The following is a 27,354-nucleotide window of genomic DNA, read 5'->3' as shown; positions in this document are numbered from 1 at the left end:
GCGGAGCGGCCCCGGTTATGGGGGTGCGGGGGGTGTAGGGGGTGTAAAGGGGGGGGGGGTGGGGGGCGTGTAAAGGGGGGTTTTGGGGGGGGGGCCGGGGGGGTGTTTGGGGGAGGGGGGGGTTTATAGGGGTCTGTGGGGGTGTGTGGGGTCTGGGGGGGGTCTAGGGGCGATTATGGGGGGGTTAAGGGGGCGTGGGGGCGTCTGAAGGGGGTTTTGGGGGGTCCGGGGGGTGTTTGGGGGGCGTGTGGGTGTATAGGGGGTCTGTGGGGGGGTCTAGAGGCGATTATGGGGGGGTAGAGGCGTCTATGGGGGGGTTAAGGGGCGTGGGGGCGTCTGAAGGGGGGTTTTGGGGGGGTCTGGGGGTGTTTGGGGTGTGTGGGGGTGTATAGGGGGTCTGTGGGGGTGTGCGGGGTCTGTGGGGGGGTCTAGGGGCGATTATGGGGGGTAGAGGCGTCTATGGGGGGGTTAAGGGGGCGTGGGGGCGTCTGAAGGGGGTTTTGGGGTGTCCGGGGGGTGTTTGGGGTCTGTGGGGGAGTATAGGGGGGTGTGTGGGGGATGTGGGGGTGTGTGGGGGGTGTGTGGGGTCTGGGGGGGTCTGGGGGCGATTATGGGGGGGTAGATGCGTCTGTGGGGGGGTTAAGGGGGGCGTGGGGGCGTCTGAAGGGGGTTTTGGGGGGGTCCGGGGGTGTTTGGGGTGTGTGGGGGAGTATAGGGGATCTGTGGGGGGTGTGGGGGTGTGTGGGGTCTGGGGGGGGTCTAGGGGCGATTATGGGGGGGTAGATGCGTCTGTGGGGGGGTGTAAGGGGGCGTGGGGGTGTCTGAAGGGGGTTTTGGGGCGGGGTCCGGGGGGTGTTTGGGGTGTGTGGGGGTGTATAGGGGGTGTGGGGGGGTGTATAGGGGGTCTGTGGGGGTGTCTGGGGTCTGGGGGGGGTCTAGGGGCGATTATGGAGGAGTAGATGCGCCTATGGGGGGGTTAAGGGGGCGTGGGGGCGTCTGAAGGGGGTTTTGGGGGGGTCCGGGGGGTGTTTGGGGTGGAGGGGGGGTGTATAGGGGGTCTGTGGGGGGGTCTAGAGGCGATTATGGGGGGGTAGAGGCGTCTATGGGGTGGTTAAGGGGGCGTGGGGGCGTCTGAAGGGGGGTTTTGGGGGGGTCGGGGGTGTTTGGGGTGGGGGGGGTGTATAGGGGGTGTGTGGGGTCTGAGGGGGGTCTGGGGGCGATTATGGGGGGGTAGATGTGTCTGTGGGGGGGTTAAGGGGGCGTGGGGGCGTCTGAAGGGGGTTTTGGGGGGTCCGGGGGTGTTTGGGGTGTGTGGGGGTGTATAGGGGGTCTATGGGGGTGTCTGGGGGGGGTCTGGGGGCGATTATGGAGGAGTAGATGCGTCTGTGGGGGGGTTAAGGGGGCGTGGGGGTGTCTAAAGGGGGGGTTTGGGAGGTCTGGAGGTGTTTGGGGTGTGTGGGGAGGGGTCTTTGGGGGTTTTTGGGGTCTGTGGGGCTGTCTTTGGTGTGTGGGAGGGGTCTGGGGGTGATTGTGGGGATGTAGAGAGGTGTATGGGGGTGTCTGGGGGGGTGTGGGGACATCTAAAGGGGGTTTTGGGAGGGTCCTGGGGGTGTTTGGGGTGTGTGGGAGGGGTCTGGGGGTGATTATAGGGGTGTACAGTGCTCTATGGGGGTGTGGGGGCCTCTAAAGAGGGGGTTTGGGGGTGTCTGGGGGTGTTTGCAGTATGTGGGAGGGGTCTGTGGGGGTGTGGGTGTGTGAGAGGGGTCTATGGGGGTGTGGGTGTGTGAGAGGGGACTATGGGGTGACTATGGGGGTGTAGAGGGATCTATGGGGGCATGTGGAGGGAGTGTGGGGGTGTCTAAAGGGGTGTTTGGGGTCTCTGTGAGGGATTTGGGGGGTCTGGGGGTGTCTGAGGTGTGTGTGCAGAGTCTGTGGGGTCTGAAGGGGTGATGGGGGTCTGTGGGTGGGTCTCAGGGGGCATATGGGGGTGTTTGGGGTTCTGTGTAAGGGGTTTGTGGGGCATTTGGGGGGGCTGAGGGGTGTGTGGTGTGTTTGGGGGTCTGTACGAGGAGATAATGGGGATTTTGGGGGGGTCTGGGGGCCTACGGGTGCGTGTGGGAGGCACAGGAGTGTTTGGGGGTCTGTGGGGGGCTCTTTGGGGGGGTCTGTGGTGGTGGGGGGGGTAAAAAGATGTAGGGGGGAGTCTTTGGGGTCTGGGGGGAGTACAGGGGTCTGTGTGAGGGGGTCTGTGTGACGGGGTCTGTGTGAGGGAGGTCTGTGTGACGGGGTCTGTGTGAGGGGGGGTCTGTGGGGTCTGTGTGAGGGGGGTCTGCATGAGGGGGGTCTGTGGGTCTGTGAGGGGGTCTGTGGGGTCTGTGTGAGGGGGGTCTGTGGGGTCTGTGTGAGGGGGTCTGGGGGTCTGTGTGAGGGGGGTCTGGGGGTCTGTGTGAGGGGGGTCTGGGGGTCTGTGTGAGGGGGGGTCTGGGGGTCTGTGTGAGGGGGGGTCTGGGGGTCTGTGTGAGGGGGGTCTGTGTGAGGGGGGTCTGGGGGTCTGTGAGGGGGGTCTGTGTGAGGGGGGTCTGTGGGTCTGTGTGAGGGGGTTTGGGGGTCTGCATGAGGGGGGTCTGTGGGTCTGTGTGAGGGGGGGTCTGTGGGGTCTGTGTGAGGGGGGTCTGTGGGGTCTGTGTGAGGGGGGGTCTGTGGGTCTGTGGGGGGGGTCTGGGGTCTGTGTGAGGGGGTCTGGGGGTCTGTACCAGAGCAGGGCTCAGTCCAGGGTCTGTTACCCCCTGTGGGGTCCCCCCAAGGCCCCCCATTCCCCAGGGACCCCTAAAGATCCCCATTCCCTGGGCCCCCCGAGGCCCTTCATTCCCAAGGTTCCCCCTCAGGGCCCCCCTGTGGCTGCAGATCCCGGGGCTGTTCCCACTGCAGTTCCCCTTTTCCTGGGAGCTGCCTGTGGCTGCAGATCCCGGGGCTGTTCCCACTGCAGTTCCCCTTTTCCCAGGAGCTGCCTGTGGCTGCAGATCCCGGGGCTGTTCCCACTGCAGTTCCCCTTTTCCCAGGAGCTGCCTGTGGCTGCAGATCCCGGGGCTGTTCCCACTGCAGTTCCCCTTTCCCAGCGGTGCCAGGACCCTCCTCTCCCTGTGGAATGTCGGGGGCTCCTGGGGGGCTCAGGGGAGGAGTTTGGGGTGAAGGAAACCCCCCCCAGTCCCTCGGGATTGCAGTGGGGCAGTGGGAAGGTTTGATGTGGAGCCGAGGCGGGAACGAGTCAGTAATTAGTGCCCGGGCTAATTGGGGGAGCTCGTTAGGGCTGGCAGGGACAGAATTCCTGGTCCTGCATCCAGAGGAGGCCCAGCACCTTCCAGCAGGGAATTCTGGCTGCTGGGAATGCTGTCAGCCCTGGTTGGTGCAACTGGTGAATAATTAATTAACGGGATCAATTCTCTGTTAATTAATTACTAACTGGGGGGAGCTCGTTAGGGCTGGCAGGGCTGGATGTCCCCAGTCCTGGATGCAGGGAAGGCAGAGCCCTTTCCAGGGAATTCTGCCTGCTGGGAATTCCGTGGGAGCACGGCCCACCCCCCTTAGCACAGTGTGAATAAACAATGAGATGGGTTAGCTGTTAGTTAATTACCTTAATTAAATGAACAAGCCCCGGTTAATTAAGGGGGTCCAGGCCGTACCTGTGTGGGCTCTGAGGGGCTCTGCTGGTGCCATCCCTCGCTCCGGGGGCTCCGGGAATTCCGGGATCCGGGCTGGTTGGGTGGGGATGGACCCTCCCACGCCCTTCCCGGGCCGGGGGGTCCTGGCAGGCCCCAGTTCCACGCAGCATTTTGGGGTTTCCGTGTCCGTCCCCCAGAATTCCGGGTGCGCTCGTGTCCGTCGGGAATTCCCGCAGCCCGGGGCTCTTCCCGGGGCTCTTCCCGGGGCTGCTGGGGGCTCCGGGCTGGGTGTTGGGGCACCTGCCCAGGTGACCTTGGAGCAGTTCCTTCATCCCTTCCCCCTCTGCTCCCGGAGGAGCCGGGCGGTGGCTGTCCCTCCCTCGGGGCTGTGGGATTGAACAGGGGATGAGATTCCTTCGGTGTGTCTGAGGGGAAAACGGGAATTTCAATGGATTCAGCCTGAGCAGCTGCTGGGGCTGCCCCGGCAGTCACGTGTGACTGATGATCCAGAGCCCCAAATTCCACCCCGATGCGGCAGAGGAAAATTTCGGGGGGGGTTGCACCCGTTCCTGAGCTTTCCAGTCTGCCCTGTTTGCTGGGAAAATGCCTGAAGGATGGAAAACAGCAGGGCAGGACACGGGGGGGGGGGATGGCAGGGATGCAGGAGCCTGGGGGGCAGTGCCCCGGCTGGATCGGCCCCTCGGCTCTGCAGCCAGCTGTTCCAGGGATTGGGGTGCCCAGGGATTGGGGTGCTGCAGGGATTGGGGTGTTCCAGGGATTGGGGTGTTCCAGGGATTGGGGTGCTGCAGGGATTGGGGTGCTGCAGGGATTGGGGTGCTGCAGGGGTTGGGGTGTTCCAGGGATTGGGGTGCTGCAGGGGTTGGGGTGCTGCAGGGATTGGGGTGTTGCAGGGATTGGGGTGTTCCAGGGATTGGGGTGCCCAGGGATTGGGGTGCTGCAGGGATTGGGGTGCTGCAGGGATTGGGGTGCTGCAGGGGTTGGGGTGCTGCAGGGGTTGGGGTGCTGCAGGGGTTGGGGTGCTGCAGGGATTGGGGGGCTGCAGGGATTGGGGGGCTGCAGGGATTGGGGTGTTCCAGGGATTGGGGTGTTCCAGGGATTGGGGTGCTGCATGAATTGGGGTGTTCCAGGGACTGGGGTGTTGATGGAATGGGGTTTATGGATTATGGAATCCCTGGGTATTCTCCCCCCCCCCGCCCTCCTTTACCTGCCCTCTGAGGGAGGAGGCCGGCCAGGAATTCCGTAAGGAATGAGGGAGAGAAGTTGAGGGCTGGGAATTGCTCGGAGCAGGATCCCGGGGGGTTGTGAGGGAGGGAATCCGGGGGCTGCTGCTCCCGCAGCCGAGCACAGTCCCGCAGGGAACGGGCGGTTCTGCCGTGCCCTTCCCCGAGCGATGGAGCGGAGCAGGGACGCGGTTAGATCGCCTTTCCCGGGAACGATCCCACCTGGAATCGGCCGGGAATGCCGGGGGGTGGGATGGGGACGAGCCGGAACCCACTGACCTCCCGCCGCGTCCTCGGCGTGTCCGGGCGTTGCTGTGGCTCCGGAGCATCGATCCCATGCCGGGTCCCCCCCCGAGCCGGGATTGCGGGACCCGCGGGGCTGCGGTGCCGCGGAGAGCCGGGAGGGGCAGAATCCAGGGATCTGCCGGGTCCTAGTGCCGGGATCGGCCCCACCTGGAGCGGGGGGGCTCAGCCTGCAGAAAAGGAGGCTCGGGGGGGACCTTCTGGCTCTGCAACCCCCTGACAGGAGGGGGGAGCCGGGGGGGGTCGGGCTCTGCTGCCAGGGAACAAGGGACAGGAGGAGAGGAAACGGCTCCAGCTGTGCCAGGGGAGGGTCAGGTTGGATATTGGGGAAATTCCTTCCTGGAAGGGGCTGTCCAGCCCTGGCACAGGGGTGGAAACACAGTCCCTGGGGGGATTTAACACCCTGTGGATGTGGCACTTGGGCACGTGGTCAGGGGTGGCCTGGGCAGTGCTGGGCAGTGAGTGGACTTGGGGGTCTCAGAGGGATTTTTCCCCCTAAGCTGTTCTGTAATTCCATGGAAATCGGGCTGTGATCCCTGCAGGGAGTGCAGTGCTGGCCTTGGTGACACCCTGTCCCCCCCTCAGGTTGTTCCCAAGTGATCTGGGTGAGGAACTTCATTTTAGGTGCTGGATGTCCCTAATTTGGGGGGGCTGGTGAAGCCCCTGCATCCCTGAGCTCTGTGGCAGGAGAGGGACTTTGGACAAGGGAGGGAGGGACAGGACACAGGGAATGGCTTCCCACTGCCAGAGGGCAGGGTTAGATGGATATTGGGCAGGAATTCCTGGCTGGGAGGGTGGGGAGGCCCTGGCACAGGTTGGGCAGAGAAGCTGTGGCTGCCCCTGGATCCCTGGAAGTGTCCAAGGCCAGGTTGGAGCAAGCTGGGACAGTGGAAGGTGTCCCTGCCCATGGCAGGGGTGGCACTGGATGGGCTTTAATGTCCCTTCCCACCCAACCCATTCCATGACTCCTTCATTCTGTGATTCCCCTCCTCAGGCAGGGCAGAGCCCAGGCTGGCTTTTGGGGTCCCTGAGGGGTGTGCAGGGCTTAGAGAGGAGTTAAAAGAGTCTCAAACTCATCAGAATTGGTTATGGACACAACAACCACCAAACCCCAAGTGCTGGTTTAGAATTTCTCTCCTGAACTGAGTTTTCTGGCAAACTCACCTGATCCCAACCCCAAAGTCCCCTTTGTGAAGGAATTTCACTGGGGACTGGGTGTATAAAACACGTATAAATGCAATGAGGTTGATTTTTTTCTTGTGCTGGACAAACAGTGGGAGATTCTGAAGGGCTTTAACCTCCTGCTCCGTGTGCTCCCTGAGCTGGGGGTGTCCCAGCTGGGTTTGTCCCAGATCCCAGGGAGAAGCCTGGAGCATCAGGTGGGGTGTTTTTGGGGGTTTTTCATCTGTGATGAGGAGTTGCAGGGAGAGTTTGGGCACAGGAAAATCCACGTGGGTCCCGCAGAGCCATGGCTGGAGCGGTGTGAGGGGAGATCCCTGTCCTGGGGAGTGGAGTGGAGCTGGATGGGTGGCCCTGGGGATCCCTGGGGGTCTGTGACACCTCCTGCTTCCCCCCAGGGTCGCCCCAAGCCCGGCCAGGTGTGACCCCGTGTGGGGAGGATGCTCCAGGCTGCTCCAGCCCAGTGTCCATCCCAGGCCGTGGCTCCAGAGGCTCTCTGAGTGGCAGTGGGGTCACCCAGCAGCTCTTGGGGTTCGTGGCACTCCTGATAAATCCCCCAATTGCTGGGAAGGGGCTGGGCTGGGGTCCTGCTCCCTGTGCCAGTCCTGTGCCCGCCCTGCTGAGAGCAGCAGTGCAGTTATTGCCCAGGGTTAATCAGAGAGTGGGTGTGTTTCCATGGAAAATGGGACACTGGAGTTCCTGGGAGCCTCAGGAAGGTTTGTTCACCCTGGGGATTTCTGTGCCTGGAGCAGCAGCTCATCCTGACATGGCTCTGCCTGACTTTGGGGAAAAATGGAATTGTTTTCCTCTGCACAGGGCAGGTTTGGGCCCAAACCCACAGACTGTGCACAGGAGCAGCCAGAGCCCCTTGGTGGTTGGGGTGTGCCTGGAGTGCTCTGGGGCATCTCACAGTGCTTTGATAATTCCCAAAACCTCCCCTGTGCCCCTGATTCCAGCACCAATAAAGCTCCTGTCCCACTCTGGCATCCTGTCCTGGGCTCAGGATGCCTGTGGGTCCCTTCCAGCTCAGGGCATTCCATGATTCCTTCCCCCCAGGGCTCCTGTCCATGCCCAGGGCAGGCAGTGAATAAACCAGGAGATGGGGGGTGGTGCTTATGACTTGGTTGTGTTGAGGAATGGGATCTCCCTGGTGGTGCCAGTGGGATATCCATCAAAAACAGGGATTTCATGGCATTCTCATGACTTACTTCCCAAGTCTCTTGGTTTATGTTTTTTGTGTTTATGCCCAATTTAGTGTGGCTTTAGGAATCCCCAGTGCACAGGGAGTGTTGGGACATGTGTGGCCTTGTGGTGCAAGGCTGTGGGGACCCCCCAGCGCTGCAGCCAAGCACCCTCTGAGGGAGCCTGAGGGGTCTCCAAGGTTTTAATTCCAGTTTAGCTCCAAGGGACCTAAAACTGGGGCTCTCCTCCCTTTTTGGCAGCATCTGTCCAGGCTGAGAGGCCCCACACAGCCAGGGAATCCCTGTCCTTTGGGGCCACCTGGATTGGAACAGGAAATGGGTTTGGGTTTTCACAGTGAGGGAGTCGCCATCCCTGCAGGGGTTTGGGCTGGATATTGGGGAAATTCCCCCTGGAAAGGGATGTCCAGCCCTGGCACAGCTGCCCAGGGCAGGGGGAGTCCCCATCCCTGGGGGAATTAACACCCTGTGGATGTGGCACCTGGGGACAGGGTCAGGGGTGTCCTGGGCAGAGCAGGTGGACCTGAGGGCTCAGAGTGATTCTCCAGGTGGACTTGAGGGCTCAGAGTGATTCTCCAGGTGGACTTGAGGGCTCAGAGTGATTCTCCAACCTAAGAATTCCACCATTCTGTGACTCCCTGGCTGTTTTCAGCACAGGGTGCCCAGAGCAGCTGGGGCTGCCCCATCCCTGGGAGTGTCCAAGGTTGGACAGGGCTTGGAGCAACCTGGCACAGGGGGAGGCAGGGGGTGGCACTGGATGGTCATTGAGGTCCCCTCCAACCCAAACCATCCCATGATCCTACGAAGTTGTGTTTCTGTGGGAAAAATTGTCTCATGCCTCAGGTTTGACGTGGAAAACTCTGACTGGGGAGGGGGGAGAAGGAGCCGTGTGGTATTTGTTTATTTTTAAACAAAGAACTGCTCTTCTGCTCCACCTGGGAGCAAGGCCTGGCTGGTATTTCCTGGTGTTCTCCTTGGTTTGGGTCTGTCCTGCTGTTCCCAGGGCTCTGTGGGAAGAGCAGTGGTGAGTTCCCATCCTCTGGGGGGGTGGTATCCCAGGCCCCCCCATTCCTGGAGCTGCCAGAGCACTCACCCTTCCTCCCTGTCTGAATTCCTCATGAAATTCTGTGGCTCCTTCCATGTTTTCCTTGCACTTGGAGGGAGGTTTCTTTGATTTGAGTTCCCTCTTGGCATTCCAGCCCCTCCTTGGAACACAGCTGCCGTGGGGTGAGCACCCTCCAAGGGTTTGTGCACCAGCCCAGGGCTGTGTCCCAGCCCAGGCTGCTCCCTGGATCTGGGACTGGCTGCAGGGGAGAGGAACAGCACAAATCCTTTAGGGTTTAGAAATTATGAAGAAATTCCTCCCTGGGAGGGTGGGGAGGCCCTGGCCCAGGTTGCCCAGAGAAGCTGTGGCTGCCCCTGGATCCCTGGAAGTGTCCAAGGCCAGGTTGGACGGGGCTTGGAGCAGCCTGGGCTGGTGGGAGGTGTCCCTGCCCATGGCAGGGGGTGGAGTGGGATGGGCTCTGAGGTCCTTTCCCCCCCAAACCATTCCAGGATTCTATAAACAGGTGACAGAGGTGATATTTCCTCCCAGGTTCCCAGGGAAGCACTGGCAGCTCCTGATGCCAGAGGAGGTTCTTCCCTCTGGGGGTCAAATCACTCAGATTTTCTAAAAGGGAAGAATTTTACTTTAATTCTTACCATGGAATCACAGAATGGTTTGGTTGGGAAGAGACCTTAAATCCCAATGATTCCAACCCTGCCATGGGCAGGGACACCTTCCACTAGCCCAGGTTACTCCAAACCCCATCCACCCTGGCCTTGGACACTCCCAGGGGTGGGGAGGATACTGGAGAGGCCCCTGTGGATCCTGAGTGGAGCAGGGAGCCCCAGCATGTGCTGGGCCTGGGAGAGGCATGGAGGGGAGTCTGAGGGCAGGGGGGGGTTATTTTGGGGTCTCTGTCCCACAGCCGTTGGGTTTGGCTGCCATGGGACCAGGACCCCCCCTGCTCCCAGTGCACATCTGTGCTGGGGGTTCAGGACCCCCCTGCTCCCAGTGCACATCTGGGCTGGGGGTTCAGGACCCCCCTGCTCCCAGTGCACATCTGGGCTGGGGGTTCAGGACCCCCCTGCTCCCAGTGCACATCTGGGCTGGGGTTCAGGACCCCCCTGCTCCCAGTGCACATCTGGGCTGGGGTTCAGGACCCCCCTGCTCCCAGTGCACATCTGGGCTGGGGGTTCAGGACCCCCCCTGCTCCCAGTGCACATCTGGGCTGGGGGTTCAGGACCCCCCCTGCTCCCAGTGCACATCTGGGCTGGGGGTTCAGGACCCCCCTGCTCCCAGTGCACATCTGGGCTGGGGTTCAGCTGCTTTGGGTGTGTTCCACCTGCTGTGGGTCTGCACAGTGCAGGCTGTGGCACTGAATGTCCTGGCTGTCCCTGGAGCTGAGGGGAAAGGGAAGGAGCTCGTTCTCTTTGTAGCTTTTTGGGGACTTTGGGTGGATTCTGTGTGTGTGACATTTCCCTCAAAGCAGCATGGAGAGGGGGAGCAGCTGCAGCTCCAGTGACCAGTGGGCTCTGGGGTGGCTCTGCTTGAGCTCTTGGTGGCTCTGGTGAGAAATCCCCGTTTTCCAGCTGGGTTTGGTGTTGTTTATCCCAGCTGTGTGTTGTTAAAGCTCATTCCCTTCCATGCCATTGCTGTGTCCTCCATGGCCACCAGCTTCATCCTGGCCTTCCTCTCCCTGAGCGTGCCGTGCTCGGTGCCACGGCTGCTTTCCTGGGGCACACCCGTGGTTTCCTCACTGCCCTCCTGGCTCCTAAGCCACGTTCCAGCTCAGTGCCAGTGCTGGGTCACTCGTCCAGCCTGGAGGAGGCTGAGGGGACACTCAGGAGGGGCAGCTCCGACCTCTGCTCCGTGTGAGCAGGGACAGGACCCAGGGAAGGGCTGGAGCTGTGCCAGGGCAGGCTCAGGGTGGATTTTAGGGAAAGGTTCTTCCCCCAGAGGGTGGTTGGGCACTGCCCAGGCTCCCCAGGGCAGTGGGCACAGCCCCAAGGCTGCCAGAGCTCCAGGAGGGTTTGGACAACGTTCTCAGGGACAGGGAGGGATTGTTGGGGTGTCTGTGCAGGGCTGGGAGCTGGACTGGGTGATCCCTGTGGGTGTCCCCAGCTCAGGATGTTCCGTGGCTCTGTGGTTTGGGGGTGGTTCCGTGTGTTGGGGTCCCGGGGGGACACCTGGGCACGGGATCCTGGGACGGGGGTGTTGGGCAGTGCCCGGTCCTGGTGGCTCCCGAGGCCCCGTTAATTTGGGATCTGTCAGCTCAGCCAGGAACAGGACAATTAGTGACCGTTAACAACGGCCCTAATTAACCCCTTGGGCTCCGCTCACCTGTACCTGGGGGGAGGTTGGCACTGCTCCGGGGGGCTGTTTTTCCCCAAATTCCGCCGTGGAGGGAAGAGCAGGACATGGCTGGGGGGGGACAAGCCTTGGCTGCGTGGGGGCACACCTGGGCTGTGCGGGGACACCTGGGCTGTGTGCGGGCACACCTGGGCTGTGTGCGGGCACACCTGGGCTGTGTGGGGGCACAACACCTTGGCTGTGTGGGGGCACACCTGGGCTGTATGCGGGGACACCTGGGCCGTGTGGGGGCACACCTTGGCTGTGTGCGGGCACACCTGGGCCGTGTGTGGGCACACCTGGGCTGTGTGCGGGGACACCTGGGCCGTGTGGGGGCACACCTGGGCTGTGTGCGGGCACACCTGGGCCGTGTGTGGGCACACCTGGGCTGTGTGCGGGGACACCTGGGCTGTGTGGGCACACCTGGGCTGTGTGCGGGCACACCTGGGCTGTGTGGGGGCACACCTGGGCTGTGTGCGGGCACGACGCCGCGGTGACGGCCGGGGGTCCCGGTCGGGGGCAATGCGGGGTGTCGGGGGCAATGCGGGGTGTCCGTGCCCGGTGCCCGCAGCGGGAGGAGGCTCGGGATGCCGTGGGAGCCGTGGCCGTGCCCCGGCCGAGCCCGCTGCCGCTCCTGCCCGTGCGGGGAGCGTTAGGACCCAGCGAGCCGCCGGCGCGGTGACAGGTCTGGAGCGGCTCTGGCGCAGAGTGGCTCCGTCGGCAGCGCTGGAATTCTCCGTATCCCTCCCTCGGAGCATCCTCGCCCGGAAAAGGGCTTTCCCCCCTCCGTGCCGCCCGGCGGAGCCCCGGGAGGGGAGGGACGCGCGCGGGGATGCTGGGATCGGCCGGGACGCTGGGAAGCGCCGCTGGATGAGCTGAGAGCTTGGCTGGGATTCGGGAATCTCGGGAGCAGCATGGCCCAGGGCAGGAGGCACGCGGCCGGCCGGGTAAGGGGGGCTCCCCGGCTCCTGCCGCGACCCATCGCGGTGCCGTGGCAGCGAAAATCCCTGGATTTGTGCCGAGATCTCGATTGTGCTCCCCGCGCTCCCGCATCCCTGGAATGTGGCACCTCCCTCGCCGACAATGATGCTGGGGGGTGGATGCTCCGGGCTGCACCAGGGCCGTGTCCTTTGGCCGGAGTTACCTGCCCGTGCCGGGAATTAGCCCCGGCTAATTCCCGCGGTTAATTACCCCCGCTAATCCCCCCGGCACCGCGGCGCAGCCTTCCCGGGGCTCGGGCACAGCCTTCCCGGGGCCGCTCGGCACAAAGATTCCGGGTGTTTTCCTCCCTGCGGCGGGTGTTCCCTCCCTCCGGGCCGCTTTTCCAGGCTGCACGGGAGCCACGCCGGAGCTTCCGCGGGCCTGGAAGCGCTTCCAGGGTTTTCCGTATTGCAGCTGCCCCCGGGCCGTGCGGTGCCAGCGGCCCCGGCCCCCCCGGCCCGGCCCTGCCCGGGAGTTCTGTCCCTCCGGCCGCGGTGACATTGTGTCCCAGCCCCGCTGGGCACCGCGGCCGGGCCTCCCTGTGCCAACTTGGCAGAGGGACTCCGGGCTGGGGCCGGGGAGGGCAGACCCTTCCCACCGCTCCCCGGGACCCCAGACCCGCCGTGGGCACCGTGCCCTGCATGGGATGTGCCAGGCCTGGGATCTGAGCTGTGGCTGAAGGGATTTGGCTGCCGAGGGAGCAGCTGCCACTCGGGAAAGGCTCCGGGCTGGGAAGTTGCTTTGCCCACCCTGGGAGGGGCTGTGGGGGCAGGTGGGGGGCCTGAGCTGCCTGCCCCCCAAACCTCCCTGTGTTCCATGGGGGTGGAATTCCAGCCTGAGTCCTGGCAGCTCCGTGGGGACACCGTGGTGGCTGTCGGTGTGCCCGAGGGCTCCCAGGGGTGGGGGCACAGGGAGGGAGATGGGCACTGGCTCCAAGGGCCCATGGAGACACGGCTCGGCCTGTGGGAGCAGGGGCAGGACTGGGGGGTCCTGGGGGTGCCGGGGGATCCTGGGGGTGCCGGGGGATCCTGGGGGTGCCGGGGGGTCCTGGGGGTGCCGGGGGATCCTGGGGGTGCTGTGGGATCCTGGGGGTGCTGTGGGATCCTGGGGGTGCCGGGGGGTCCTGGGGGTGCTGTGGGATCCTGGGGGTGCCAGGGGATCCTGGGGGTGCCGGGGGATCCTGGGGGTGCTGTGGGATCCTGGGGGTGCTGGGGGATCCTGGGGGTGCCAGGGGGTCCCAGGGCAACGTGGCACACTGCAGGCAGGGCACTGTGAGCAGGTTATCCGTGCTTAGCTCACATGGATTTTGGAATGGGCACTGCAGGCACTGAGGCTGTGCCAGCCCTTCCTGGGGCTGAGGCCACTGGCTGCCCTGGCCATGTGCCTGGAGGGTTTTGGGGACACTGTGCCCGGTGTCACAGTGCCCAGAGACACCCACAGCCTCCCCATTTGGCTTCGTGCTCCCCAGCTGGAGTCCAGTGCCACCATGGTGCTGGAACCTCACCCTGGTGCCACCATGGGGTGCTGGGGCCACTCTCAACCCTGGGGTGATCCCTCCTTCCCATGGGCTGGTGTGGCAGTGCCACGTGCCATCGACTCGCTGCTGGCCAGCCTTAAACCCAGAACTGCTTCCGAGTCCTTCCCTGTTCCAGCCCTGCTGGGTCACCCCTGGATCTCGTCAGAGGGGGCTGCTGGGCTCAGGGTTCTCCTGAAACTTGTGATCTGAGCTCTGAGTGACAGTTTGAGGCTTGGTTAGTCTCACCTGCCAGCTGAGCCTGGCTGCTGCAGGAATACAGAGTATTCCCGGGGTGATCCGCTGGGATGGAGCAGAACACTGACACTGTCGTGCTTGGGGGAAACATGGGAATGACCCAAATCACTGGGAATTCAGCCCCTTTTCAGTGGCTCACAACCAGGATCTCCATACAGGGGAGCAGACGGTCTGTGGATGTGTGTAATGCTTCAGAAAGGGGGGAGAATTGAAAAATGGGGATTTCAGACGGTGCCAGGCGGGAAGTTGTGGGGAGCAGTGCCCTGGTGGCAGCACAGCCCCGGGCTCCTTCCTCACCTGGAGCAATATCCCTGTGAACAGGTGTCCTGGAGCAGGACAGGAGCTCCAGGGTGTGGGACAGGCTCCCCATGGGCTGGTGGGCTCATCCAGCCTGGGACTGTCCTGCTGGAATCTGCCCCGGTGGTGGTGGCTGCTCCGGTGCTCGGCATTCCCGGGTGCTCCTCTGGCTGCCCCGTCCCCACCACCTGCCCTGTGCCCCCTCAGGTGTCCCCACCTGGTGCCCTGGGGGGTGACCGTGGGTGCAGCAGCGCTGCCTCCCCAGGACTCCCCACATTCCTCATTCACTGGGGTTTAGGAGCTCGTTCCCTGTCCGTGTGCCGGGAGCGGTGACGGGGCTGTCGCTGTGAGTGGCCCCTGCCGTGTGTGTCCAGCCCTTCTCCCTTCCCCTGTGTCCCCACAGCTCTGCTCCTCCATCCTCCATCCTCCCCAGCCATGCTCACCCCGTGCTCAGGACTGGGGTACCCAGAGCCCTGGGGGATCCAGAGCCCGGGGGATCCAGAGCCCTGGGGTGTCCAGAGCCCGGGGGATCCAGAGCCCTGGGGTGTCCAGAGCCCTGGGGTACCCAGAGCCCTGGGGGATCCAGAGCCCTGGGGATCCAGAGCCCTGGGGATCCAGAGTCCTGGGGATCCAGAGCCCTGGGGTATCCAGAACCTTGGGGTACCCAGAGCCCCGGGGTATCCAGAGCCTTGGGGATCCAGAGCCCTGGGGATCCAGAGCCCTGGGGTGTCCAGAGCCCTGGGGATCCAGAGCCCTGGGGCATCCAGAGCCCTGGGGTATCCAGAACCTTGGGGTACCCAGAGCCCCGGGGTATCCAGAGCCTTGGGGATCCAGAGCCCTGGGGTGTCCCACTGGGAAGGTCAGTGGCAGAGGGGATCCATGAGGAGCTGGCACATCCCTGCAGACCCCAGGGAGTTGGGGGCTGTGTCCCCAGCTGCCGTGGGGCTGCTGTGCCCTGGTGTCCCCACGTTTGGGGGCTGTCCCTCCCCGCTCCTCCCCCCACAGCCGGGCAGGGATGCCAGGAGTGACCACGGCTGGGCACTGGGCTCTGTCCTCCCGTCCTTCCTGGAGTGACCACGGCTGGGCACTGGGCTCTGTCCTCCCAGCCCTCCTGGAGTGACCACGGCTGGGCACTGGGCTCTGTCCTCCCGTCCTTCCTGGAGTGACCACGGCTGGGCACTGGGCTCTGTCCTCCCAGCCCTCCTGGAGTGACCACGGCTGGGCACTGGGCTCTGTCCTCCCAGCCCTCCTGGAGTGGCCATCGGGTCCCAGCCACGGTCACCTGGCTGGGAAGGTGGGTGGGAATGTGCATCCCACCTGCTTCCAGCCTGGACAGCTCCTGCTCTTTGTCCTTGTGTTGGTTTGAGTCTTCACGGGAATTCCAGCCTGGGGTTTATCCCTCTTGTGCTGGAGCAGCACCCAGATCCCATGGACTGATTTCTGGTAGCTGGAAACAACAGGTGGGGACCCGTTGCCTTGTCCTAAGGGATGGGATGGGAGAGTTCTGTGCTCTCCTGCTTTCCCAGACGGGAAGGACTCGGGAAATGTTTCTGTGAAATTAGTGCTGGTTGGCAACTGTCCCACCAGGGACAGGCTGGGAGAGCTGGGAATGTCCACCCCGGAGAGGAGAAGGCTCCAGGGAGACCTTAGGGCCCCTTCCAGTGCCTAAAGGGGCTCCAGGAGAGCTGGAGAGGGACTGGGGACAAGGGATGGAGGGACAGGCCACAGGGAATGGCTTCCCATGGACAGAGTACCCACAGGGTGTGGGGTGTCTCACACTCCGATGGATCTGCCTGGCTGCAGGTGCCCCTGGGAAACAGAAACGAGGAGGATAAAAAAGCTTCTGACATTGCTGAGCAGGAGCTTTTCGTTTGCCTGGGAATTCTGGCTCTTCCTTTGGGCTTTTCTTTGGGCTCCTTGTTTTCTCAGAGCTCTGCTCTCACTTTCCATGACACGTGGGACACGATTTCCCAGGTGCAGGTGTTGGCAGGATGCTGCTGCAGCCCTGGCAGCTGGGAGGAGCCAGAACCTGGGGACACACTTGGGGCTGGAGCAGAAATCTTGCCTTTGAGGTTTTGGGTCTGTTTGTTGGGCGATGGATTTGGGGTTTTAACACGAGAGTGTTTTGTGCCTTTGGTTTCTCCCGGTTGTGTTTGGTTTCTGCTGGTTGTATTTGGTTTCTCCCGGTTGTGTTTGATTTCTCCCAGTTTTGTTTGATTTCTCCTGGTTGTATTTGGTTTCTCCCAGTTGTGTTTGGATGGAACATGGAATTCAGGCTTGTGGAAAACTGCCATCCCTGGTTTTAGTCCCAGAACTCCTCACTCAGCATTCCGACCCCGGGCAGTGACGTGCAGGGGGAGAGGATGGTTTGTTGGGGTTCCAGGAACTTCCACAATCCCCTTGGCTCTTCCACAGGCTGAGAATTCCCTGGATCCCCCAAAGCCCCCGTGGTGTCCAGCTGTGGCTGAGGTCTGTCCCCACACCCTTCCCGGCCCTTCCCCGCCGTGCTGGGTGAAAGAGCCTCTGTTTTCCTGGGATAAAGGACAGATTCTCCCACTGAAACTGGGCCCAGAGAGGCCAAAACATGACATTTCTGCACAATGACCAGAGCCAGTGACACACAGGGTGTGGGAAATGCCACACTGGTCCTGATCCAGGAGCACTGGGAGCTCAGGGGGAATGGGAGGTGGAGCTGAGCGGGGCAGGGAACACCCCCATTCCCTCTGGGATAGGGGCACTGGGATTGAAAGGTGTCAGAGTTTGAGGAGGGGGCTCCAAGAGAGCAGGAGAGGGGCTTTGGACACAGGATGGAGTGACAAGACAAGGGGGAATGGCTTCACACCTGAAAAGGGGAAATTTAGAGGGATATTGAGGAGAAATTCTTCCCTGTGAGGGTGGGGAGGCCCTGGCCCAGGTTGGGCAGAGAAGCTGTGGCTGCCCCTGGATCCCTGGGAGTGTCCAAGGCCAGGTTGGAGCAACCTGGGCTGGTGGAAGGTGTCCCTGCCCACGGCAGGGGGATGGAACTGGGTGGGATTTAAGGTCCCTTCCAACCCAACCCATCCTGGGATTCTGTGATTTCACTCGGGCTGGTTTCAGAGAAGGTGTTGAGGGTGGATCCCAACAAACTTCCCTGTGATTTCCATGATCCTGAGGGTCTCCAGTACCCCCTGGAGTTCCTCCCACCCTTCCCCTCGTGGCTGCTGTAAGAGCAGTGATCACCTGGGTAACCACCCAGGAACAACCCAGGACACCACACTGGGAATGGAATGGTGCCACTGGAATGGTGCCACTGGAATGGTGCCACTGGAATGGGAGTGGCCATTAATGGTTAGGATGGAATCATGGAATCACAGAATGGGTGAGATTGGAAAAGCCTCTGAGCCCCCTGAGTCCTGTCACTCCCCCAGCACTGCAGGGACACCCCTGACCATGTCCCCAGTGCCACATCCACAGGGTGTTAAATCCCCCAGGGATGGGGACTCCCCCCGCCCTGGGCAGCTGTGCCAGGGCTGGACAGCCCTTTCCAGGGGGGATTTCCCCAGTATCCCACCTGAGCCTCCCCTGGCACAGCCTGAGGCCGTTCCCTCTGTCCTGGATAAGGACAGTCACACCTGGAGAGCTGGATGAGCACATTCCCTGGTGGGATACCCTGAATCCAGGCACGGGGGTCCCAGGGACACGGTGGGGGCTGGGCCACCAGGTCCCCCAAAACCCCAACAGTCCAAAGGGAAGGGACAGTGACCTGTGTCAGGAAGGGGCTGCCTGCTCCTGGCAGGGAATTCCCAGGCTGGAAAGCCGTGGGCAGTGCTGGTGTAATGCATAAGGTGGAGCAGGACAAGGCCCTGAGCTGTGCTGCTCTCGGCCACTACACTCGCTGTGGGGGTTTTTTCCCCCTAAGGCTTATAAAATGCTATAAAAGTGTTATAAAGGGTCATAAATGGGGTTTGTGAGTCCAGTGTGAGCAGTGGTGGTGGTTGTGCCGTGGTTTGTGGCTCCTGTTCCGGAGCTGTAATGGCAGGAATTGCCCTTGGCTGGCTCCCAGCTCAGAGGGGATGGAGGTGGAGGGGATGGAGGTGGAGGGGATGGAGGTGGAGGGGTGGAGGTGGGGGGATGGAGGTGGAGGGGTGGAGGTGGAGGGGATGGAGGTGGAGGGGTGGAGGGGAGGGAGGTGGAGGGGATGGAGCACTGCCGGAGGGCCAGGAGGTGTCCCACGATGAGGTGTCCCCCAATGAGGTGTCCCCCGATGAGGTGTCCACGCCCAAACCCCGTGTCCCCATGCCTGTGCCCGTTCCCAGCCCGTTCTCCCCGTGCCTGTCCCCGTTCCCAGCCCGTTCTCCCCGTGTCCATCCCCGTTCCCAGCCCGCTCTCCCCGTGTCCATCCCCGTTCCCAGCCCGCTCTCCCCGTGTCCATCCCCGTTCCCAGCCCGTTCTCCCCGTGTCCATCCCCGTTCCCAGCCCGCTCTCCCCGTGTCCATCCCCGTTCCCAGCCCGTTCTCCCCGTGTCCATCCCCGTTCCCAGCCCGCTCTCCCCGTGTCCATCCCCGTTCCCAGCCCGTTGTCCCCGTGTCCATCCCCGTTCCCAGCCCGTTGTCCCCGTTCCCAGCCCGCTCTCCCCGTGTCCATCCCCGTTCCCAGCCCGTGTCCCCGTGTCCATCCCCGTTCCCAGCCCGCTCTCCCGTGTCCGTGCCCGTTCCCAGCCCGCTCTCCCCGTGTCCGTCCCCGTTCCCAGCCCGCTCTCCCGTGTCCGTGCCCGTTCCCAGCCCGCTCTCCCCGTGTCCATCCCCGTTCCCAACCCGTGTCCCCGTGTCCATCCCCGTTCCCAGCCCGCTCTCCCGTGTCCGTGCCCGTTCCCAGCCCGTGTCCCCGTGTCCGTCCCCGTTCCCAGCCCGCTCTCCCGTGTCCATCCCCGTTCCCAGCCCGCTCTCCCGTGTCCATCCCCGTTCCCAGCCCGTGTCCCCGTGTCCGTCCCCGTTCCCAGCCCGCTCTCCCGTGTCCATCCCCGTTCCCAGCCCGCTCTCCCGCTCCACAGGCCCCCAGCAGCGGCAGGATGAGCGCCGAGGGCGGGAGCAGGCCCCTCAAGGTGGGCTCCCGCGTGGAGGTCATCGGGAAGGGGCACCGCGGCACCGTGGCCTACGTGGGGGCCACCCTGTTCGCCACCGGCAAGTGGGTGGGGGTCATCCTGGACGAGCCCCGCGGCAAGAACGACGGCACCGTGCAGGGCAGGAAGTACTTCACCTGCGAGGAGAACCACGGCATCTTCGTGCGCCAGTCACAGGTGAGGGGCCGCTCCCGGGCCGGGGGGCTGCTCCTGGGAATGGGGGGCTGCTCCTGGGAATGGGGGGCTGCTCCTGGGGTTTGGGGGGCTGCTCCTGGGAATGGGGAGCTACTCCTGGGAATGGGGAGCTGCTCCTGGGAATGGGGGAGCTGCTCCTGGGGTTTGGGGGGCTGCTCCTGGGGTTTGGGGGGCTGCTCCTGGGAATGGGGGAGCTGCTCCTGGGGTTTGAGGGGCTGCTCCTGGGAATGGGGGAGCTGCTCCTGGGGTTTGGGGGGCTGCTCCTGGGGTTTGGGGGAGCTGCTTCAGGGATTTGGGGGAGCTGCTCCTGGGGTTTGGGGGAGCTGCTCCTGGGGTTTGGGGGGAACTGCTCCTGGGGTTTGGGGGGAACTGCTCCTGGGATTTGGGGGAGCTGCTCCTGGGATCCTGGGGGAGCTGCTCCTGGGTTCTGGGGGAGCTACTTCCAGGGATTTGGGGGGAACTGCTCCTGGGGTTTGGGGGGCTGCTCCTGGGATTTGGGGGGAGCTGCTTCTGGGGTTTGGGGGAGCTGCTCCTGGGGTTTGGGGGAGCTGCTTCAAGGATTTGGGGGGAGCTGCTTCAGGGATTTGGGGGAGCTGCTCCTGGGGTTTGGGGGAGCTGCTTCAAGGATTTGGGGGGAGCTGCTTCCTGGGATCCTGGGGGGAGCTGCTTCCAGGGATTTGGGGGAGCTGCTTCAGGGATTTGGGGGAGCTGCTTCCAGGGATTTGGGGGAGCTGCTTCCAGGGGTTTGGGGGGAGCTGCTTCAGGGATTTGGGGGAGCTGCTTCAGGGATTTGGGGGAGCTGCTTCAGGGATTTGGGGGAGCTGCTTCCGGGGATCCTGGGGGGAACTGTTTCCTGGGATCCTTGAGGGGAACTGCTCCTGGGATCCTGGGGGAATCTGCTTCCTGGGATTTGGAGGGATCTGCTTCCAGGGATCCTGGGGGGGAACTGTTTCCTGGGATCCTGGGGGAGCTGCTTTGTGGGATCCTGGGGAGATCTGCTTCCTGGGATCTTAGGGGGAACTGCTCCTGGGGGAATCTGCTTCCCAGGATCTTACAGGGAACTACTCCTGGGATCCTGGGGGGAGCTGCTTCATGGGATCCTCAGGGGGCTCTGCTTCCCAGGATCCTCGGGGGGAACTGCTTCCCGGGGTCCTTGGGGGCATCCACTCCTGGGATCCTCAGGGGGCTCTGCTTCCCGGGGTCCTTGGGGGGACCCACTTCCTGGGATCCTGGGGGAGATCTGCTTCCCAGGACCCTTGGGGGAATCTGCTTCCTGGGATCCTCAGTGTCCCTCAGAGGGCTCTGCTTCCCAGGGTCCTTGGGTGCTCATCAAATAGAGGGAACCAGCCCTTCCCACCCGGGTGGGGAGGGAGAAACCAGTTCCCATTGCTCCCAGGGCCGTGGGGTTCCTGGGACTCCTGTCTCCATGTGGAGGGAGCAGCACACTCCAGGCAGGTGGGACCTCCCCTGGCACTGGGGCCAGGCCCCTCCACAGGGATCCTTGAGGTCTTGGTCAGCCCACGGGTTACTGTGGGGTGTTTCCAGGGGAATGGGGTGAAAACAGCCCAGTGAATTCCAAAGGGTTTACTCCACCTCCCAGGGAAGTTCCCAGTCACCCCTGGAGCAGGTGGAGTTTGGGATCGACCTCGGCGTTCACCTGGAAGCAGAGCCGGGGAATTTTAATTGAACTGTGTTTACCTGGAAGCAGATAAAACACCCTGGGTGGGTGCAGCTGCTGTCTCTGCTGCTCCTGGGCTGCAGCAGGACCCAGGAGCTCTCCAGGGCAAACTCCTCCCAGGTGAATTCCCTGGGTCACCTTCCCAGGGCAGAGGTGGCACTGGAGCCCCAGCTCCGGGTGTCCCCAGCCCCATTTTCCAGCCAGACCCTGTCCTCCTCCCTGGAAAAAGGGGCTGCTCTGTGTCCCAGCCCATGGCATCTCCAGCTCTTCCTGCTTTCCTGGCCCCTCCTGCTGCCCCTCCGGGCACTGCCAGGACCTTGGCACAGGGTGACACATGGATCTGACTCCCTTGTCCATCACTGGGCCTCCCCTGCCAGCTGGGAGAGGCTTCCAGGGGTTTCCAGGGAAAATGTTGGGTCTGCAGGACCAGGAGGGTCGGGGGGTGCTGAGCACAAGGCTCAGGGATGGTCTGGATCTGTCTGGGAAGCTGCTCCCCAGTTCATCCCATGGATTTCATCCACAGGGATGATGGACAGGGCTTGGAGCAGCCTGGGCAGTGGGAGGTGTCCCTGCCCATGGCAGGGGGTGGCACTGGATGGGATTTAAGGTCCTTCCCAACCCAACCCTGTCTGGGATTCTGGAGCTCTGTTGCCACGGAGCTGGGAGAGTTGGGAATGTCCAGCCTGGAGAAGAGAAGGCTCCAGGGAGACCTGAGAGCCCCTTCCAGGGCCTAAAGGGGCTCCAAGAGCTGGAGAGGGACTGGGGACAAGGCCTGGAGGGACAGGACACAGGGAATGGCTTCCCAGTGCCAGAGGGCAGGGAAAAATGGGATATTGGGAAGAAGATCCTCCCTGAGAGGGTGGTGAAGGGCTGGAATGGATTTCCCAGAGAAGCTGTGGCTGCCCCACCCCTGGAAGTGTCCAAGGCCAGGTTGGATGGGGCTTGGAGCAGCCTGGGCAGTGGGAGGTGTCCCTGCCCATGGCTGGGGGTGGCACTGGGTAGGGTTTAAGTTCCCTTCCAGCCCAAACCATCCCAGGATTCCCTGATTGTGCCTGGGCTGGCCGTTCCAAACATGCCTGTTCCTTTTTTGGTGTGTGGAACCATCATCCCTGCCTTTGGCATCTCCTGCAGCTCCGGGGTTCCCACCTGGGCTGGGCCTGCTGGGGAACCCCCAGGCCATTTGGAATTCCCACCCTGCTTTCCTGCAGGCCTCCCAATTTCTGTGGCATCATTTCTCCCGGTCTCCCCGTGGCTTTTAATTCGGTTTTGATCATTCCTGGTGCTGGGAACCTTCCCAAAATGGAATCCCTGACTGGCAGCTTCCCAGGTGATTTTGGTTTCTAAGCTGAACTCCCCGGTGGGAGGTGGTCCTGGATCAGGCAGATTCCTGCAGGGACAATCTGGGGGGTGCTGACCTGAGGCACGAGGATGGTTCTCCCACAGGGATCTAATCCCTTCCAGCCTGGTTTTCCATGTTTATCCGGCAAAAATGTGTCCAAAAACAGTTCACAAAGAGAAATCCCTGAACCTGCAATGGATATTCAGGGCTGTCAAATCCAGACCTTTGACTTTCCTCATTACCTGTGGGAATATTCCTTACTCCCAGCGGGAATAAAAGCCTGTGGCTGTTCTCAGGGAGCCTGTGGAAGGAGGATGGTTGAGGGCAAAGCTGGAATGATGAAATCAAAAATTTGTGCCAAAAACATGGGATCTGCTCTGCTGAACCCACTGCCAGAGGGACCCATTCCCTGGACTCCCTGTTTGGGAATTTTTGGCAATAATGGTTGCTGTCCCTTTTCCAGATCCAGGTGTTTGAGGATGGAGCCGACACAACGTCCCCAGAAACCCCGGAATCTGCTGCCATGAAGGTCCCCAAGAGAGGTACAGCCTGGGGGGGAAATCTTTCCTGGAGAGGTGGGAATTTTGTGCTGGAGGGAATGGGAAATTATTCCCCAAGGGGATGGGAGTCCTTCCTGGAGAGATGGGAAATCCCTCCTGAAGGGATGGGAAGTAGTTTCCAGGTGGAATGCGAAATCCTTCCTGGAGAGATAGGAAATCCTTCCTGGAGAGGTGGGAAATCCTTCCTGGAGAGGTGGGAAATCCTTCCTGAAAGGGTGGGAATCCTTCCCAGATGGAATGGGAAGTCCTTCCTGGAGGGAGGGAGCTCTTTGTGGTGGGAATCCTTCCTGGAGGGTTGGAAACCCTTCCCGGAGGGATGGGCACATAGAATGCAGCCCTGACCCACTCTGAGGCTCTGGAATTGCAGTGTCTGTGTCTCCAGCCCCATTCCCCTCCTGGGCAGGGATCCCTGCACTGATCATTCCTTCCCCATTCCCCCCTGGGCAGGGATCCCTGCAAGTGATCATTCCTTCCCCATCCCCATTCCCCTGGGCAGGGATCCCTGCACTGATCATTCCTTCCCCATTCCCCCCCTGGGCATTGATCCCTGCACTGATCATTCCTTCCCCATTCCCACCCCGGGCATTGATCCCTGCACTGATCATTCCTTCCCCATCCCCATTCCCCCGAGCATTGATCCCTGCACTATCATTCCTTCCCCATTCCCCATCCCTGGGCATTGATCCCTGCACTATCATTCCTTCCCCATTCCCCCCCTGGGCAGGGATCCCTGCACTATCATTCCTTCCCCATTCCCCCCTGGGCATTGATCCCTGCCCTATCATTCCTTCCCCATTCCCCCTCCGTGGTTCCTGGCTGCCGGCCGAGGCAGCCCCGCCTCCCCGGGCTGGGCTTTGTTGGGAATGTTCCCCGGCTCTGTGGGATCCCGGGAGCTGCGGAAGGGGCTCTGCCAGCTTCCTGGCCTGGCTGCTCCGCCGGGGCCGCTGCCAAGGGGAGCGTTTGTGGGACACGGGATAAGGATCGGGGTGGGCTGGGGGCTGGGGGGGCTGGGGGTGGTTCTTCCCCTCTCACAGACGGTGGAAACTGAAATTCCTCTTTAGATTCCATAAGAAAATACTTCCCTTTTACCTGGGAGAGTGAAATGGCCCTTTCATTCCTGTCTGCTTGGATCCTGCAGTCAGCACAGAACCATGGAATTGCTGAAGTTGGAAAAGCCCTTCGAGTCCAACCGTTCCCAGCACTGCCCAGGCCTCCCCTGGCCGTGTCCCCGAGTGCCACATGCACAGGGGGTTCAATCCCCCCGGGATGGGGACTCCCCCCGCCCTGGGCAGCTGTGCCAGGGCTGGACAGCCCTTTCCAGGGGGAATTTTCCCATTTCCTCTCCTCCTGTCCCTTGTTCTCTGGGACCTCCCCCCCCCCCCGGCTCCCCCCTCCTGTCAGGGGGTTGCAGAGCCAGAAGGTCCCCCCTGAGCCTCCTTTGCTCCAGGCTGAGCCCCCCCAGCTCCCTCAGCTGCTCCAGTCCCTTCCCAGCTCCCTTCCCTTCCCTGGACAGGGATGGATGTGGTGCCAGGAGGGGCTGTGCTGGGCTGGGACAGACGGACATGGCCGGGCCCGGAGCAGGGGGAGCTGGGGGAGCAGGGGGAGCTGCAGGTCGGAGTGGGATGGTGCAGGCAGGGATGCAGGCAGGGATGTGGCTGCCTGCCAAGGTTTCCATGGAAACAGCAGCTGCTGCAGTGGGACTGCAGTGGGGATGCAGGGACGGCTCTGCCAGGGATCCAGCTCCATGCCAGGGATCCAGCTCCATGCCAGGGATCCAGCTCCATGCCATGGGTCCAGCTCCATGCCAGGGATCCAGCTCCATGCCAGGGATCCAGCTCCATGCCAGGGATCCAGCTCCAGCCCCTCCCAGCTGGCACAGGAGGGGGCACACGGGGGGAGCTGGGGGTGCCCCCAGACACCTGGGAAAAGGGGGGAATCCAGCCAGGCCTATCCTGGGGACCTGCAGGGAGGGACAGGACACGGGGGAATGGCTTCCCACTGGAAAAAGGGAAATTTCTGTGAGATTTTGGGAAGAAATCCCTCCCTGTGAGGGTGGGCAGGCCCTGGCCCAGGTTGCCCAGAGAAGCTGTGGCTGCCCCTGGATCCCTGGGAGTGTCCAAGGCCAGGCTGGACGGGGCTTGGAGCAATGTGGGCTGGGGGGAGGTGTCTCTGCCCGTGGCAGGGCGTTGGAACCAATGGAATTCCCAATACCTTCCAACCCAAAGCATTCCACGATTCCACGGTTCTGTGTCCCCAAGTGCCACATCCACCTGGGTTCAAACCCCCAGGGAAGGGGACTCCATGCTCCCAGGACAGCCCCTGCCAGTGTCGGTTCCCAGGAGTGTCCCAGTGTTTGCCTTCCTCAGGCAGCAGCTCCAATGAGGAATTCCCTGTTCCCCCAAACCCACTCCCTGTTGTGCCACCGTTCCCTGGCAGATCCTGGCTCTGCTTCACTCCCACTTCCCAAAGGCTCCTGTCCCAGCCCTGGACACCCTCTGGCTGCAGGGACACGGGGCTGGGGTCAGGGCTGTCCCTGGGGCTCATGGGGCTGGGGCTCACAGGGCTGTCCCTGGGGGTCAGGGCTGTCCCCGGGGCTCACAGGGCTGGGGCTCACAGGGCTGTCCCTGGGGCTCATGGGGCTGGGGTCAGGGCTGTCCCTGGGGCTCACAGGGCTGGGGTCAGGGCTGTCCCTGGGGCTCACAGGGCTGGGGTCAGGGCTGTCCCTGGGGCTCATGGGGCTGTCCCTGGGGCTCACAGGGCTGGGGTCAGGGCTGTCCCTGGGGCTCACGGGGCTGGGGCTCACAGGGCTGTCCCTGGGGCTCACAGGCTGTCCCTGGGGCTCACAGGCTGTCCCTGGGGCTCACAGGGTTGGGGTCAGGGCTGTCCCTGGGGCTCACAGGACTGGGGTCAGGGCTGTCCCTGGGGCTCACAGGGCTGGGGTCAGGGCTGTCCCTGGGGCTCACAGGGCTGGGGCCGGGGCTGTCCCTGGGGGTCAGGGCTGTCCCCGGGGCTCACAGGGCTGTCCCTGGGGCTCACAGGGCTGTCCCTGGGGCTCACAGGGCTGGGGTCAGGGCTGTCCCTGGGGCTCATGGGGCTGGGGTCAGGGCTGTCCCTGGGGCTCACTGCCCTGCCTGTGCTCTCTCCACAGATTCCGTGGATGCTGCCAAGACCAGCAAACTGGTGAGTGCCCCCAGTGCTTCAGCACTGCTGAAGCTTTCATCCCTTTGGGAAGAGCACACGGACACACACCTTCAGCTCAGTGCTCTGGGATAAAGTGCCCATGGAAAAGGGAATTTATTCTGAGTCCATGGGAAACGAGATGTAAACAAGGGCCACTGGCTGGGAGTTGGTTGGTTCCTGAGGGATCACCCAGTGCTGGCCCTGGTGTTCCATGTTTGATCTGAGTCCAGCTGATATTGCAGCATTCCCTGGCTGCTTCCTTCAAACCCTGATCCTCAGGAAATCATGGAATGGTATGGGTTGAAAGGGACCTTAAATCCCATCCAGTCCCACCTGACACCTTCCACTGTCCCAGGTTGCTCCAAGCCCTGTCCAACCTGGTGTTGGATACTTGCAGGGGTGGGGCAGCTCCAAGGACTCTCTCATCCCACAGGAAGAGTGCATTCCTTGGAATAAGTGACACTGGTTCTCTCTGGCTCCTGCACCTCCGAGTGTCTTTATCCAGGAGCTCCAGTGGCTCCTGGGTCATGGATAGAGACATGTCATATCCATTTGGGATGGGCATTTCCTGAGGAACAGGAAACTGGAGCAGGTTCCTGTCTCCAGGTACTGCTGAAATCCACCCAAGCAGCTGTGCAGGTGTGGGATAGTGAGGAATCATGGAATTCTGAGGTTGGAAAAGCCCCCTGAGACCGTGGAGTCCAGCTGGTCCCAGCACTGCCCAGGTCACCACTGCTGGAGAGCAGTGATGGCACTGGGTGATCTGGGGACACAGAGGATGGATTTGTGTGTTTGGGGATCTTCCTCAGGGACAAACTGGTGCAGCTGGGGTGTGGGAGCTGTGGGAAAGGAGATGGCTCCCCTGGGGACAAGGGGCTGCTCCCGTGTGTGGCAGGGCTGGGTCGGGGCACATGGAGGCCCAGCCCCCTGCACTGCCATCCCAGGTAATTCCCAGGAGTGGGAACTCTCCTCCCCACCCTGCTGGGGAGCCAGTGCTGGGTCAGTGTCTGGGCACAGCTGGGATGGGATGGAGCAGCACTGTGGGTGCTGCAGGGGGCTCAGACCCCGGGGGACGTGAGCTGCAGCCAGAGGGCAGGGGAGAGGAGAATTCCCTTCCCTGTACTAAAGGGATCTGGGAGGTTTTTTTGGTTTTCCCTGCTGTGTGCTGGCAGGCCCCTGGCACTGCTGGGGCCTGTGCCCTGTGTGTTCCCTGCCTGACCCACAGCACCAAGGCTCCTGCCTTAATTATACCCTGGAGTTAATTAAAAGGCAAAGAGTAT

General features: G+C 62.5%; 1 protein-coding gene and 1 long non-coding RNA gene across 8 annotated transcripts in view; one reads left to right on the top strand and one right to left on the bottom strand.

The window, feature by feature from the left end:
• DCTN1 (dynactin subunit 1) overlaps positions 1 to 27,354 on the top strand; it is a 59,898-nt gene that overhangs the window by 166 nt on the left and 32,378 nt on the right. For 5 of the 7 annotated variants that reach the window (XM_064653662.1, XM_064653659.1, XM_064653658.1 and 2 more), the window contains exons 1-4: positions 11,694 to 11,922; positions 19,054 to 19,299; positions 22,798 to 22,876; positions 26,043 to 26,074. In XM_064653662.1, coding sequence (XP_064509732.1) covers positions 11,890 to 11,922; positions 19,054 to 19,299; positions 22,798 to 22,876; positions 26,043 to 26,074 — 390 coding nt within the window. In that variant the 5' untranslated portion in view covers positions 11,694 to 11,889. Of the gene's footprint in view, positions 1 to 6,800; positions 6,914 to 11,693; positions 11,923 to 19,053; positions 19,300 to 22,797; positions 22,877 to 26,042; positions 26,075 to 27,354 lie in introns of those variants that run through there. The other 2 variants (XM_064653661.1, XM_064653660.1) reach the window with 2 other exon arrangements.
• LOC135413701 (uncharacterized) lies at positions 3,613 to 5,170 on the bottom strand. Its single transcript, XR_010430355.1, has 2 exons — positions 4,885 to 5,170; positions 3,613 to 4,084 (listed from the first exon to the last, which is right to left on the bottom strand). It is a non-coding gene; the product is annotated as an uncharacterized LOC135413701 (long non-coding RNA).

The sequence above is a fragment of the Pseudopipra pipra genome, chromosome 4 (genome assembly GCF_036250125.1).
Source record: "Pseudopipra pipra isolate bDixPip1 chromosome 4, bDixPip1.hap1, whole genome shotgun sequence".
NCBI classification, from domain to species: Eukaryota; Metazoa; Chordata; class Aves; order Passeriformes; family Pipridae; genus Pseudopipra; species Pseudopipra pipra.
The sequence above is the reverse complement of the archived record's forward strand: the minus strand, read 5'-3'. Positions and strand labels throughout refer to the sequence as shown.